Source organism: Pongo pygmaeus, chromosome 17 (assembly GCF_028885625.2).
Source record: "Pongo pygmaeus isolate AG05252 chromosome 17, NHGRI_mPonPyg2-v2.0_pri, whole genome shotgun sequence".
Classification (NCBI taxonomy): domain Eukaryota; kingdom Metazoa; phylum Chordata; class Mammalia; order Primates; family Hominidae; genus Pongo; species Pongo pygmaeus.
This window is the reverse complement of record NC_072390.2, coordinates 26,436,749-26,452,169: the sequence shown is the minus strand read 5'-3', so window position 1 is coordinate 26,452,169 and position 15,421 is coordinate 26,436,749. Positions and strand designations below refer to the sequence as shown.

At 44.6% G+C, this 15,421-nt stretch overlaps 1 protein-coding gene across 9 annotated transcripts in view; it reads left to right on the top strand.

The window, feature by feature from the left end:
• MTCL1 (microtubule crosslinking factor 1) overlaps positions 1 to 15,421 on the top strand; it is a 135,137-nt gene that overhangs the window by 28,335 nt on the left and 91,381 nt on the right. For 5 of the 9 annotated variants that reach the window (XM_063653914.1, XM_063653916.1, XM_063653913.1 and 2 more), the window contains exon 4: positions 12,233 to 12,322. The exons of the other annotated variants lie outside the window; for them this stretch is intronic. In XM_063653914.1, coding sequence (XP_063509984.1) covers positions 12,233 to 12,322 — 90 coding nt within the window. The remainder of the gene's footprint in view (positions 1 to 12,232; positions 12,323 to 15,421) is intronic. 9 annotated transcript variants of the gene reach the window in all.

Here is a 15,421-nt window from a genome sequence, read left to right as displayed (position 1 = left end):
TGACCCAGGCATCTGTGGTTTTTAGAACTTCCCCGGTGGTTTCAGGTCAGCAGCAGTGTGCCTACAGCATCTCCTTCACAGAAACTAACAATTTTCCACCAGGAGAGGGGCTGGGAGTTGGTCAGATTAATGAAGGGTAAATGTAGGAGTTTCCCAAACTGGCATTTTGTGAACATGAGGCTTCGGAGTCACTTGTTTGGACAAATGACCTCTTTCCATCAAAGCCAAGGTCCCAGACAATTTAGCTATGATATATAATTACTCTAATGAGTTAATAAGTTCACAGTCATGAGTTTTATATTTCCAGGACTACAGAAGTTGTAAAGGACAATAACTATACAGTTTCCTGTTACAGTTTTCCTAAAGCAAATCCGAGGTCAGATTCTAGCATATGCATGAAGGTGGCCTTTGTCTATGGTGGATTTGAACCTGCCACTCATCAGTTCTACTCCGCTCCTCTGCCACCTTCAGTTTCTCTTCTCCTCTGTCCTTTTCCCCTTTAGCTCAGCTAAAGAGCACACTGTTCTGGCTGTTGTGAAAGATGGCACTGAATCTGTGTGGCTCTGTCCTCTGGGTCACTGGCAGATAGAATCTAACAGGACAGGAACCCTTGCTGGAATGTGGGTGGTCTCTGACCTGTCCTTCCTGGCTGCTTTTTTCAAGCCATCCCCTTCAAAGGCTGGGTTTCGTTTGATCCCTGCTGCTCTAGGGGTGGTAGAACACATTTTCTCTAAAGGAGGAGGTTCAGGGGAGTTTGCCAGCCTGGGCAGGCTTACTCTGTGCATTACTTCTGGAAGTTCCTCTAGTTGCGGGGTGGGAATGGAGGTAGGGGTGGGAGTTGAATGAAAGCAGGAGATGGAGCGTGTGAGCTGAATGAGTGAAGGCCCGTTGAGAGCCATGGGCTGAGTGTTTCCCAACGCTCAAAGCAACCCAGTGTCAGGGCACACCTCCCCTTGAGAAACTCAAAGCTCAGGGAGAGTAAGTGGCATGCCCCAGGTCATACAACTTGTGAATGGCAGACAGGACCTTGTGCCAGTAGGAGCCATTGACTGTAGGGGACAGAACAAATACTTTATATATATTTTTTTAACCAAAATATCTTTTCCTTTTCTGGAAAGAAGTGGGGAAATTCAGCAGTAAATACTGCGTGAAATGTATAAATTTGCCTACTATCATATATTAAGGCTGTGTGTGTACGAAATAAAGAAGACAAATAATTAAGTCCTTCTCCTCACTTTTTAATCCTGTGTCACATAAGCAGCCAGGGTATAGCTGCTTCTGTGGACAAATCGTATTTCACCTGCTCTGCCATTGATTGAAAGGTACACCATTAGGAGAAAGTAAAACATGCTGCCAATTACATGATGACATGCCATAGATCATAACATGCAGCCTGATTTCAGAGATGTTAAAATGTGACACCATGCATCCGGATATGGTATGTGTAGATGCTCCTTGACTTATCATGGGGTTACATCCCGATAAGCCCATTGTAAGTTGAAACTATAGTAAGTCAAAAATGCATTTAATACACTTAGCCTACTGAATGTCATAGCTCAGCCTCGCCTGCCTTAAACATACTCAATACTTACATTAGCCTACAGTTGGGCAAAATCTTCTAACACAAACCCTGTTTTATAATAAAGTGTTGAGTGTCTCATGTATTTATTGCAATACCATACTGAAAGTGAAAAACAGAATGATTGTACAGGTATTTGAAGTCGGGTTTCTACCAGTAACATTGAAAAGTTATACCTGGAACCATCATACATTGGGGGCCTTCTATATCCATGTCTTTTTTTTTTTTTTTTTTTTTGAGATGGAGTCTCGCTCTGTCGCCCAGGCTGGAGTGCAGTGGCTGGATCTCGGCTCACTGCAAGCTCCGCCTCCCAGGTTCACGCCATTTTCCTGCCTCAGCCTCCCGAGTAGCTGGGACTATAGGTGCCCACCACCATGCCTGGTTAATTTTTTTGTATTTTTTTAGTAGAGACAGGGTTTCACCATGTTAGCCAGGATGGTCTCGATCTCCTGACCTCGTGATCTACCTGCCTCGGCCTCCCAAAGTGCTAGGATTACAGGCGTGAGCCACCGCGCCCGGCCTATCCATGTATTTTTAAAGTTACCTTGAATAAGCCCTATTATGCAAATATTCCTACCTGAGTTTATTATGCAAATAAACCTCAGGAGGCATGAGGGGATTTAAAGAGCTGTTTGCCGCTATGTCTGACTCCAGAAGTCTCCAGAAGACACCTTTTTGGAGTATTCCTATGAGCTGCACTGGATATTGCCTGTAACTCTGTATGTTCGCTTCTACTGTGCAGGAAAGTTCTGGATGGGACATTCACACGCAGGACGCTGGCATCACCCTTCACTTTCATCTTCAAAGCAATGAACCAAACTAAGAGAGTTGCTGATGTTCATGATAAAGTTTTCTTGAGCTCTTGCACTAGGCTCTGTTTTGACATTTAGCAAATAGCTTAAACAGAGACAGGGAAGTTTAAAGAGTTTTAAGGATGGGTTTAGAGAAAGCATTGAGAAGCTTCCTGTAGTAATCTCACTTCGTACCTGTATTTAAAATTCACAGCTGGTTCCAACAGCTTCTTATATCTTTAACAAACCCTGGGCCGGGCAGTGAGGGGCATGTCACGGCCGTGGGGTCTGGGCTGGCCATCAGGATGCATGTTCTTGAAACTCTTCTCAGAACCTGATTGACAGCAAGTGAAATGAGCAGAAACCATCGAAGATGCCAAGCCAGTGACCAACGCGAGGGCAGCCAGGCGTCTGGGATCTCCCTCAGTTTCCTCAGGACGGAGACGATGACTGAGGGAATGCTTTATAAATGATGCAGGCTAAGGATTGAGCACTGGGTTCGAGTCCCATGACATACACATGGAGGGAAAGTAGCCGTTGACTACTTTCAGAACTGTTCCAAGAACTGGGGTCGTGCAGGGTTCCATAACCAACTGCGGGACAGAATCTGCTACTAAACCAAGGTCATGGTCCATCTGACCCATGACTCCAGTTGGCCGGTGGGCCGGCTTTCCTATCTGTTGCTTTACGGGGCCATGTCAGCATGATGAGAAAAAGTGAGTTTGGTTTAGGCAGCCATCATGTCAGTCTCACTGGAGTGTGTTGGTCTCAAAGAATCAACATATGTTTTCATTTTTCTTATTTCTCCTTCAATAGTATTTAAGAAGCAACAGTTTAGTCAATAATTTCATAGCTAATATCATTTCCTTCCAAAAGAGTTTTGCCTGGTCTCACATTTCCAAACCAGAAGGCCTCTCCTTTCTGTTGGGTAGCTATGCAGTGGGGTGGGCCTCCTCTCACCACAAAGCTTAGGGGCCCATTCCCACCTGGGATTTGAGGTTATTGGTGCAGTTTTTAAAAATAATTGTATGCATTAATCATTTGCTAGAAGGCAGTATTTGTTATTCTTGTTAAGTTACTCTATATACTAATATTCTTTGGATTTATGGGTATTACACATGTGTTTACATATAGTAATTCCCAGTTTACGTGTGGTGGGAAACTCATGAGTAAGGGGGTGGTTTCTGTATTCGTTTGTAAAATCATTTTTATAGGTACTTTTAATATGAAGCCCTGTGGGTTTATAGCATGATTTTGAGGTGGTGCTCTTTCATATTTTGAGACAGAGATGTTGGCCAATGGACACCAATAATTTAAAAATGACCTTGGGAGAGATTTGGAGGTCCAGTTGACCTCATATGATTAGCAGAGAACAAAGATGTGGCATTTCTTTTGTTTCAGAATAGAGAATAGAGACACTTCTTTTGAGTTTCTATTCCTTTTCCTCCCCACAACACAGTTTTGCCCAATAACTGCCTTTTAAAGTCAGGTTAGACCTACCTGGTGCATTGATAAGGACGCACTGCTTTGAGAGTGGATAGGGAGGCTCACAGAGTCCTTCTTGGCTAACTTCTACTCTGCAGCATCTATGACATCTGAAAACTAGGCTCAACAGAGTAAGAAACCACAAATTAAAACCTTGGGCAGCCAGTACTATGTTGAAGCGAGAGTCCACTTAACTCATAGGTGACATCCCTGAAGTCTGGACTTAGTATATTTTGGTGCATGTCACTTGTTCATCTAAAAAAAATCACCCTGGCCAGGCATGGTGGAGCACGCCTGTAATCCCAGGCACTTGGGGAGGCCAAAGTGGGAGGGTTGCTTGAGGCCAGAAGTTTGAGACAAGCTTGGGCAACATAGCAAGACCTTGCCTCTACAAAAATTAAAATTAAAAAAATTAGCCAGGTGTGGTGACATGTACCTGTAGTCTCAGCTACTTGGGAGCCTGAGGCAGAAGGATCTCTTGAGCCCAGGAGTTCCAGGCGGTGGTGAGCTTTGATGATACCACTGCACTCCAGACTGGGCAACAGAGTGAGACCCTGTCTCTAAAAAAATTAAAAATTAAAAAACACCCTGAAATATGGGATGCTCAGGGGTGAGGATACTAGTCAGGAGCAGGCAGGGGGCTATTTCACCAGAAAGCACACCCTCCAAGCACGTTTGGGGTGGGCGTACATGCGCGGTGGAAGAAAAGCAATACACAAAGGTTTTCTGCTAGAATATGAATGCGCTTCCCCCTAAGAGTTCCTGTGCATATCTGTAGTGTTTATGAGACACCCTACACTGCCTAGGATTCTTTTTTTCATGTTAATAATAAGACTGCATCTTTCAGAGATCACCAACAACATCTTTCATATTCAGAGAGGTCAGAGTAATTGAGAAACTGGCAAGTTCAGGGAGAACACTGTGAAACAGCACTGTCTGATCATACAGCCTTCTGCTCAAAGGGGAGGTCTGTGTGTGGGTTTTAGTGCTGATACCAAGAGGGCTGCCACAAATATCTGTGTTAAGGAGATTGTTTTGTTTGTTTGTTTGTTCGTTTGTTTTTTTGAGATGGAGTCTTGCTCTGTCACCAGGCTGGAGTGCAGTGGCCTGATCTCGGCTCACTGCAACCTCTGCCTCCCAGGTTCAAGCAATCCTCCTGCCTCAGCCTCCCGAGTAGCTGGGACTAAAGGCGCACACCACCACGCCCAGCTAATTTTTTGTATTTTTAGTAGAGGTAGGGTTTCACCATGTTGGCCAGGATGTTCTCAATCTCTTGACCTCGTGATCTGCCCACCTCCGCCTCCCAAAGTGATGGGATTACAGGCGTGAGCCACCTTGCCCGGCCAAGGAGATTGTAAAGAGGAAATGAGAGTGACATTTCTTTTCTGGCTGTAATTGAAACAATTGCTTTGTCCTTGTAAAAGATGTTAATGTCTCCTGCAGCCCATCCTGCTGAGTGAATTTGGAGGCAGGCATCATAGTAATTGGTTTGTCAAGAATAGTCGTATATTGCTCTTTTTACTCACTTATCTGTAACCTGTTTTTAAAGCAGGTTGTTTTCCCTTTAATCAAAATCCAGTCTTTAGAGCTCTCTTACTCATATGTGTTTAGAGAAGCAGGAACCCTCTGAAGCATCCAGAAGTCCTTGAGAAACAAGACAATGGCCAAACATCAGTTTTGTTTGTATGTTACAGCCCTGTGAGGCAGGTGGATTATTTTATCACCCTCATGGGACAGATACCATGCAGCCCAAGGAAATGAAAGAACTCCATTTTTTATTTTAGTTAATTAATTAATTTTTTGAGGCAGAGTCTCGCTCTGTCACCCAGGCTGGAGTGCAATAGCACAATCCCAGCTCACTGCAACCTCCACCTCCTGGGTTCAAGCGATTTTCCTGCCTCAGCCTCCCAACTAGCTGGAATTACAGGTGCCCGCCATCACACCTGGCTAATTTTTGTATTTTTATTAGAGACAGGATTTCACCATGTTGGCCAGACTGGTCTCTAACTCCTGACTTAAGGTGATCTGCCTGCCTCGGCTTCCCAAAGTGCTGAGATTACAGGGGTGAGCCACCGCACCCAGCTGAAAGAACTCAATTTTAGATTACTCCTTTTATGAAGCTGTGGGACTCTAGGCTTCCTGAGGGCAGGGGCTGTGTGGTCTTCCTTGTGGAATCCACAGCCATAGCCTAAGGCAGCACCTGGGATGTCCTAGTTGCCCTTACATTTGTTGAGTTGTATTGAAAAGTGAACACCAGATCAGATCTTTTGCCTCTTAGGTCTTCTCACCACAGACTCTGTGTTCTTTCCACAAAGCAACCCTAAATTGTCCCCTTTTACATAGGACAGTACCAGAGCCCAGAATGGTGAAGGGACATGGCCAGGATTTTCTTGAGTCCCCATCGAATGTTCTTACTGCACAGCTTCATGCATGCAGGTACTTGGGGATGGGGAACACTTTGAAGTGGGATGGGTGGAAGGAGTTTGAAGATTGTCTGCATGAAGTTAGATGTCTGGACTGCAGGACCCTGGTTCATTACAGTGTGTTAATTACTCAGGAATAATTATGTCTGGCTGCCTGGCTGTCCTTTTCCCTGCCATCCATGTGGAATTAATGAGAACACTTTCGTTTCAGTCATTCATCAATGTTCTTTGTTCAGCTTCTGCTTTCCTAACTGCAAATAAATTGCTTATAATAGCAAGTACCTTTTATTCTATTGTTAACACTTGAGAATGTTTAAAGGATGGGTTTCAATTGGATTCCTTAATAGAAGGAACTGGCTGCTTTTCCAGCGCAAAAATTTCCTGAATGGCAATAGCAAACTGTGCAACTAAGTAAAAGATTATGGGATGGGAAACATGAAAAGGATATGACAACTAAATGGAAAACTGTGACTGAGCACCAACTCATGCACACCCAAACCGGGAAGGACAGGAAGGAAATAAGAAAACAAAAATGATTTACTTTTGTGCCAAGCAGCACAGACTCGCAAATCAGTTAATGGGTACGGTAAATGATGATGTGCTTGCTGTTCGGGAGTTTATTTCTCAGTGGACTTGGTGGCCATCCAGGAACTCATCAAATCAACTTAATGGAGAGTTAAATGGCTCTTGAAACAAGCTGGCTTGAAGCAGCTGGGAGCCAGGGCCTGTGTTCGCTTGGCTTAGTGTGGCTCCGCCGCAGGGTGGGCATCCTCTGGCAGAAGAGCTTGTTTTTTGCAAGGAAGAGTGGGTCTGAGGGGAAGCTGCTGGAAAACAGTTGCCTGTGTCTCCAAGAAAACACCTGCTTCCTTGATCCTATTCAGACCTGTCCTGGTGTCCTCAGGAGCTCTAATGCAGGGCAAAAAACAAAGCACTGTGCTATGGAGCCAAGCCTAATGATCTTCAGACAGGCAGAAGCCAGTTCTAGATAGGACAAAAAAAAAATCCCAGTTTGGTGAGAGTATGTAGGCAGGTGGGACACATACCTAGTTAAGAATTTTTGTTTATTATGGAGAGTTTCAAACATATACAGAGAATAATGTAAGGATGCGTGAGATACCTGTCTCCGACCTTTCCACAGACTGCTTTTATCTGTTCCCTCTCCTGCTCTCCCTCTCTCCCTCTGTATTAGTGCGTTCTCATGCTGCTAATAAGGACGCACCTGAGACTGGGTAATGTATAAAGGAGAGAGGTTTAATTGACTCACAGTTCCACATGGCTGGGGAGGCCTTAGGAAACTTACAATCATGGCAGAAGCGGAGGCAAGTCCTTCTTCACATGGTGGCAGGAAGGAGAAGTGAGAGCCGAGCAAAGGGGGAAGCCCCTTATAAAACCATCAGATCTCCTGAGAACTCACTCACTATCACAAGAACAGTATGGAGGAAACCACCCTCATGATTCTGCTACCTCCACCTGGTCCCACCCTTGACACGTGGGGATCATTGCAATTCAAGGTGAGGTTTGGGTGGGGACACAGCCAAACCACATCACCTTCTTTTCCTTTATGCTATTTTAAAGCAAGTCTCAGATACCTACACACATGTTATTTAGTACTTCTGAATTTCTTATTTTTGTGTGGAAAACGTAAAGCATATAACAAACGGAAGGAGTCCATGGTTTATACAGTTTTCCCTTAACAAAGCTCACCTTTAGGGAGGAAGTGTGACACCAATAATATGACTACAATAATAGTGTGGACTTTGAAAACACATGCACTACTCATGGACCTGTATGCCTTTGACTTTCACTTTGAGGTTGGCAATGGAAGTTATTACTGTTACTTTTCTACTTATCACAATTAAAACTGTATCACCTTATTAAAACTATCGAATGAAAATTTGAATGAGTTACTTTAACTACTTGGGAAAATTGAGTAATTTACTTTAAACTGCTTTTGGTGGAGCTGTAGATGGAGAAGTCCTGTGTGGAGGAGCTAGAGAAGATAGTCAAATTGTGATTCATTGATAGTTTCCTGTTCCTTAGTACAGGACATTGTTCTAGCAGGCTAGTAAGACTGAACAATTTTTAAATGACATATGCACGTGCAAATATATAACATACATAAATGAATTGATAAGTGTAATCACATGTTACATATTGGCATTTTATATTTTCCTTTTCTTTACTTTTCCTTTTACTTGCATGATTCTGTCTTTGCCAGCATAGTATAGGTCCAGTCCTAATACAGATATATAAATATATTAGTTTACTAGTGATACTGTAACAAATTATCACAAATGTAGTGGTTTAAAACAACACAAACTTATTGTCTCATAGTATTGTTGTTCAGATGTCTGAAATGGGCCTGCACTAAAATGAAGTTTTCTGCAAGACTGCGTTCCTTCTGGAGGCTCTAGGGAAGAATCCATTTGCTTGCTCACTCCAGTCTCCAGAGGCCATCTACATTTCTTGGCTCATGCCCTCTTTCTTCATCTTCAAAGCCAGCAGTGGTGGGCTGAGAGCTTTCCCTGCCATTTGTCTGGTGCTCTCTCCTGACTCCCTCTTTCATTTTTAAAAACCCTATGATGGCATTGGGTCCACCTACATAATCCAGGATAATCTCCCCATTTCAAGGTCAGCTGATTAGCAACCTCCACTGCCTTTGCCATGTAGCATGATACAGTCACATATTCTGTGGATCAAGGATATGGACATTTGAGGGGCATTATTCTGGCTACTATGGTAGGAAAGCAAAACTTTAGAGCTGGTGAGGCTGGAGTTCATTTATTCTGTCTTACATTTGCATAGTTGAGAAACTGAGGCCCAGGGCATACCATTTATTGTGCATAACTGGATGCTTCCAAATCTTCATCTAATCTTAGGACAGCCCTTTGAAGTGGGCATTTTTATATTTCATTTTTTATATGTCTTTAAGATAAGAAAACTGAGGCTTGGAATAGCTAGCAAACCTGCCCTAGGTCCCATAGCTAGCAAGTGACAAAGAGCTGAGTCTCACAGCTGTGACTGGCAGCTGCCCGGGCCCACTGGCGCCCTTTCTGCCGCTAGCTAGGTGCATGCGGTTAGCTGCCAGGTCTCCGGTGTCCCGGCTGACATTCTTCTCCTGTTCTCCCATTCTGCTCACTCACATTTTCCTCCAGTGACATGAGTAACAATACATTTTCCAGAACTTCCTCTTTGAAAGATTGAAGTATCATCGGTGTTATCAAACCTTTTCAATTTTTGTAGCTTCTGACTTCCTTCTTTAATGGACACTGTATTTTCTTCATCCCCTTGGAACATTAATTTTATTGTAAGTTACTCAGTTCAAACACATCAGATTTTTCTGGAAATTCTGAGATAAAAACTTCTCCTGGTTTTTATTTCTCACTCTGCTTCCTGCTGCTTCTTGTGACTACATCCCGTTTTTTTTTTATATTTTTATCTTCTTTCTGTTTTTAATTCTTTTCTTTTCACAGGTTTGGATACTTTTTTTAGAGTGTATGAACCTGATTTGTAACTGTCCCATTTAAAGCATGGTATGGTTTTTTTTGAGTAGCATCTGTTAGATTTTTCAAGTAGCATCCGTTAGGTTTTTTGAGTAACCACCACAGCCCGCTTTATTCAAGACGGGGGCACTCACCTGGTGGTTTTCTTCTGTCCCTTCTACTTGTTGCAAGGATGTGGGTTACACCAAACTTCTCTACAAGAGTCCTCCGTCCCGCCCCCCACCCCCCGGAATTTCCCTGGCTCTGACGACTAGAGGCTTATGCAGGGAGTGTTTGGGAGGGGGTGGCCCTGAGCAGGGCAGCCAGCCTCCCTGAGCTGTCCGGCTGTGGCCTTCTGTGGTCTCCACAAATCCCATGATCTGCAAATACATTATAGCTGCCAATGGAGGATCAGAACAGTGAGTTCACCTCCTACCTCCTGATTTTGAGAGGCTTTGGGAATTGGAGATTTTCAATTATAAGTAAAGTTCATGACCTCATTATTTTTATGATTAAAAAGTAATCATTATATATAAAAAGAATGTATATTTTATATAAACTGTATAATTTAAAGAATAGTAAAAAGAATACCCATCTTAGGAAATAGAGCATTTTCAATTGGTTGCCAGATTCAAGTATGTCTGTCCCCCATTAATGGTGTTAATTTTTTTCTTGCTCTCCTTTACAGTTTGCCAACAATGTGTGTATCCCTCGGATGTATATTGTTTAGTTTTCCTTATTTTTGAATAAGCCAAGAGACGGAGTCGCACTGTAGCCATCCATCTGCGGCATACTTCTGTCACTTGGCAGTATGCTTGTGACATTCTTACATACTGATGCTGGCAGCTGGAGTTCATTCATTTTTACTGTTCTTTATCACTCCGTTGTCTGGATATACCACACATTATTAGTCTCTTCTCTTGTGTTTTGGGTTGTTTGGGAGCTTCCAGGTTTTTGTTATTACAAAACATGTGTCTGTGAACATGCGTCACTGTTCGTTTCCCGGTGCCCACGTGCAGCAAGTTCTCTAATGTGTGTTCCCGGGAGTAGATGTGCAGGGCCATAGGGCGTGCATATGTTCAACTTTTATCTTTTTATTTTTAATTGTGGTAAAACACATATGACATAAAATTTATCACTTTAACCATCTTTAAGTTGCAGTGCAGTGGCATTAAGTACATTGACATTGTTGTGCAACCACCATCCATCTCCAGAACTTCTTTCATCTTGCAGAAGTAAAACTCTGTACCCATTAAACAACAATTCTCCATTCTTCCCTCCTCCCAGCCCCTGGCAACCACCATTCTATTTTCTACCTCTATGAAACTGCTATTCTCTGTACCTCATGTAATTGGAATCATACAGTTTTTGTCTTTTTGTGTGTTTGGCTTATTTCACTTAGCATAATGTCCTGAATCCATGCTTGATCCATGTTGCAGCATGTGTCAGAATTTCCATCCCTTTTAAGGCTAAATAATATTCCATGATACTCCACATTGAGTTGATCTGTTTATCCATCAATAAACACTTAGGTTGCCCTCACCTTTGTCTGTTGTGAATGAGCTGCTATTGAACGTGAGCATACAAATGTCTGTTCAAGTCTCACTCTCAGTTCTTTTGGGTGTGTACTCAGAAGTGGGTTTGCTGGATCAGATGATACCTCTGCTTTGAATTTTTTAAGGAACCGCCCCACTGTTTTCCATGTGGCAGCACCATTTTACACTACCATCAGCAGTGCACAAGGCTTCCAATTTCTCCACATCCTTGCCAACTCTGGTTATTTTTTGGTTGGTTGTGAGGACTTGAGGTGAAATATCTAAAGTGCTGAGGCTACTTAAACAGGGGCTGTCACTCTTATCAGCATTGTCATTCTTTGAAGTGTGGAGAGGGGGAATCCCATGGATTTGAATCTAGAAAACCCTGGATATGTTAAAGTGGGCACTTTCTTGTCCTATGTGGAGTAAAAATAAGATTGAGGATACATTGGTTTTCCTTCTTGCGCTTAAGCCTTCTCTCGAGCTGTACTGTGGTGTTTGCAAACCCTGCTGACAGGGGTCCCTGCACTGCTCCCCATCTCCTGCCCATGTTGGTGCAGAAGAGAGGGGGTCTCCACAATGTGCCAGAGCTGGGCCTGGGCAGTGATGGATGTGGGTTGTGGATGTGGGTTATGGATGTGGGATTATTAAACGGATAATAATCTCATTATATCAAACAACAGTCATGAATATATACCTGAGGACCGCGTGTACCTACAATAAATGCAAAAAGTGTGGTGGTGGAGGGGGGTGCAGTTCTATTCTCAGAGAAAGGAGACAAAAGTGGAATGGGACAGGGAAGCCCATTTAAGATTTAGCTGGAGAACCTGGACTGCCAGTTCCGTCTCTCCACCCACACTGAGCATCGTCACCTGGGGCCTGGGTATCGCGACGATGCTCACCCTTCTGGTGTCCTGTGTTGGCCCGGCTCTTCCAGGTGGAAATCAGAGATGGTCAGCCTTTTGGAGAGACAGATCCAGAGCCCACAACATGCCTCTTGCGGTCTGGACACCACTGGTCCACACAGGTACTGACTCTGTCTTTTCTAGTACGGCTGCAACCAAGGGGCCACTCACTGAACGGCTTCAGAACCTGAAGCTTATTCTTTCACAGCAGTGGGAACTGCAGTCCAAGATCAGGGTGCCTACAGGGCACGCTATCTGGAAAGGCCCTAGGGGAGAGTCTGTTCCATGCCTGGTGCTTGGCTCTCTGGCCTGTGGTGGGGGCTGCAGTCCAAGATCAAGGTGCCTGCAGGGCACGCTGTCTTGAAAGGCCCTAGGGGAGAGTCTGTTCCATGCCTTATGCTTTGCTCCCTGGCTTGTGGCTGAGCCACCCAAATCTCTGCCTCTGCCTTTGTCATCACACAGCCTCTTCCCTGTGTGTCTGAGTCTCAGCTGCCTTCTCTGTGTGTGTGTCTCGTCCTCGGCTTATAAGGACACCAGTTATCTTGGATCTGGCCCATGCAGTCTAGTAGGTCCTCCTCTTAACGTGCAAAGACTCTATTTCCAAATAAGGCCATATTCCCCAGCACTGGGGGTAGCACTTGAACATATCTTCTTGGGGAAATAGTTCAGCCCACAATGCACAAGAAAGCACAGAAGCTGAGTAAGCCCTAAGGAAGTCTCGCAGGAATCTGACACTGCCCTGCCCTGCCAGGACAGGATCAGTGGGCTCGCATTTTCTATTTTTTATTAATAATTATCTGCATTGTGTTTTTCCTGAGTGGCTCCAGATGGATAGCCTCAGCAGCCCTGCGCAGGCTCCTGTCCTCATTGTGTCCTCCTTGTGTGCCCCATGCTGGAGTCCCACTGGCAGGTTGTGAGGAGAGCTGCCTGGTTGTCACCCACACACCTAAGCTCTGTGTCCTCCCTCCAGGTCATGTTGGTGCCCCTGGTCTTCCGTCCCCAGACCATACCCCTCAGAACTGCTTGTGGCCGCCTCTCTTGGGGCCGTGCACCCCTGTCAGCTCTCTCCCTCACACAGTTTCCTGGTTCTGCCCTGTTGCTTTCTAGTCTCTCTGCCTCCACTGAACCGAGGCGCCCAGACCTCACACCAAGCCAGACCCCTGCCCCCATCCCTCCTCTGCAGTCAGTTTTGCACAAAGCTGCCAGGTAGGTCTTCTTGAAGAGGCCTCACAACACTAAATGTATTAATATATTAGTTAGGTGCCAAGGCAGGAGGATCGCTTGAGCCCCCAGGAATTGGAGACCAGCCTGGACAACATAGTGAGACACCATCTCTACAAAAATTTAAAACTTAGCCAGGCATGGTGGCGTGCATCTGTGGTCCCAGCTACTTGGGAGGCTGAGATGGGAGGATCATTTGAGCCCAGCAGATAATGTGCCACTGCATTCTAGCCTGGGTGGGTGACAAAGCAAGACCCTGTCTCCAAAAAAATATGCATACATGTATATATGTATATATGCACACACACACATATGTACACACATGTATATATTCTGAATATATATATTCGTGACTCCCCGAAATAAATTCAGTTTATATATATGTAAATAAATTCTGAAGACTCTACGTGTGTGTATATATACATATATATTTTTGTATTAACGTTAATAGTAATATTAACGTGAGTTCAGGGTATCAGCCAGTTCTGTCTTTCGGGATGGAGTCACTGGATCGAGGCAAGACTTCAATGAAGGAAGCCATGTGGTTTGTAAAATGAAACTGACGGGACCTTTGTATCTTACATTCAGGTGATCACAGCTCCTTCTTGGGAGTCATCACAGTCACCTAAGAGATTGAGTTCCTTCAAAGCAGTTTCTTGTGCACAAGGACAGATGGGGTGTCCTCTGTTCACTCTGCCAGCACATGATGCTGCTGTCAAAATGGCACGCATCATCTCTACTTTTAGTTCTGTTATAAATGGAGACCCTGGACTTGCCTCAGATGACCTTGTGAGATATTTGTTTGGCAGCATTAAAAGGTGGAGGCTTCGATCAGCCAGCAGCATTTTCCATTCCTGGGACATCCCTTCTTATGCAGCATCTGCAAGCTCATTTCATAAAGGCATGGGAGAGCAATTGGAGAATGACAGGTGTGTTGTGGCACCCCCAAATGCAGTTGCCACTGCCTCAGGCCTTACCAGTAATGACACTAACTATATCAGGGTGGGGAGGACAGTAGGGACAGGTTAAGAGTTGGCCAGCCTGGGGCTGCAAGCCATGCTGTCATCATAGCAAGGGACAAGGTGTATGGAGAGGCCAGGCTGGCTGCGGACGGACCACATGGATCTAGGGTCCTGGTTCAGGGTGTTTGATGCACTCTGAAGGCAGCGGGTGCTGTGGTTGAAAAACCACAGGAGGTTTTTCAAGGGAGAATGGCGTGGGCAGTTATATCTTTGGAAGGTAAGCGGAGGAAGAGTGAAGTGAGAAGACAGAGCCAGTGGAGAGGCTGTGGCCATGGCCTAAGTGAGAAGAAAGCAGAGCCTGAGCTCGGGCAGATCCAATGGTGGGCCCGAGAGAGTGACAAGAGCACAGGGATGGGGTTTGGCCACCTGTAAATACCTGTAAGCACAGTGCCTCCCACTGGCCCTGGCACTGGACCCCAACGAACAGGGCTTAGGGCATGATCCTGGATCATGCAGACATGGGGGCCTATTCTTTACTTGGCAACTATGGGACTTTGGGCAGGTTGCTTAATGGCTTGAACTTCAGTGTCTGCAACTGTAAAACAGTTGTTGGGACCCAGCTATAAACTTGTTTCGATGTTTCAGTAAAACAAAGCTTTGCTCTAAGAGTAATTTTACTACTAAGACTAACATAAAACTGTATTTTCAGTTTGTTTCTGTTAACCCATAGGGAATATTAAAGTTGCTGTTAGCCAGATGGTAATGTCATTTTATTTTTTTATTTGTTTTTATTTTTATTTATATTATTTTGAGACAGAGTCTCATTCCATCACCCAGGCTGCAGTGCAGTGGTGCGATCTTGGCTCACTGCAACCTTTGCCTCCTGGGTTCAAGTGATCCTCCCACCTCAGCCTCCTACTGAGAAGCTGGGATTACAGGCTCATGCCACCACACTGGCTAATTTTTGTATTTTTAGTAGAGACAGGGTTTCACCATGTTGGCCAGGCTGGTCTTGAACTCCTGACCTCAAGTGATCTG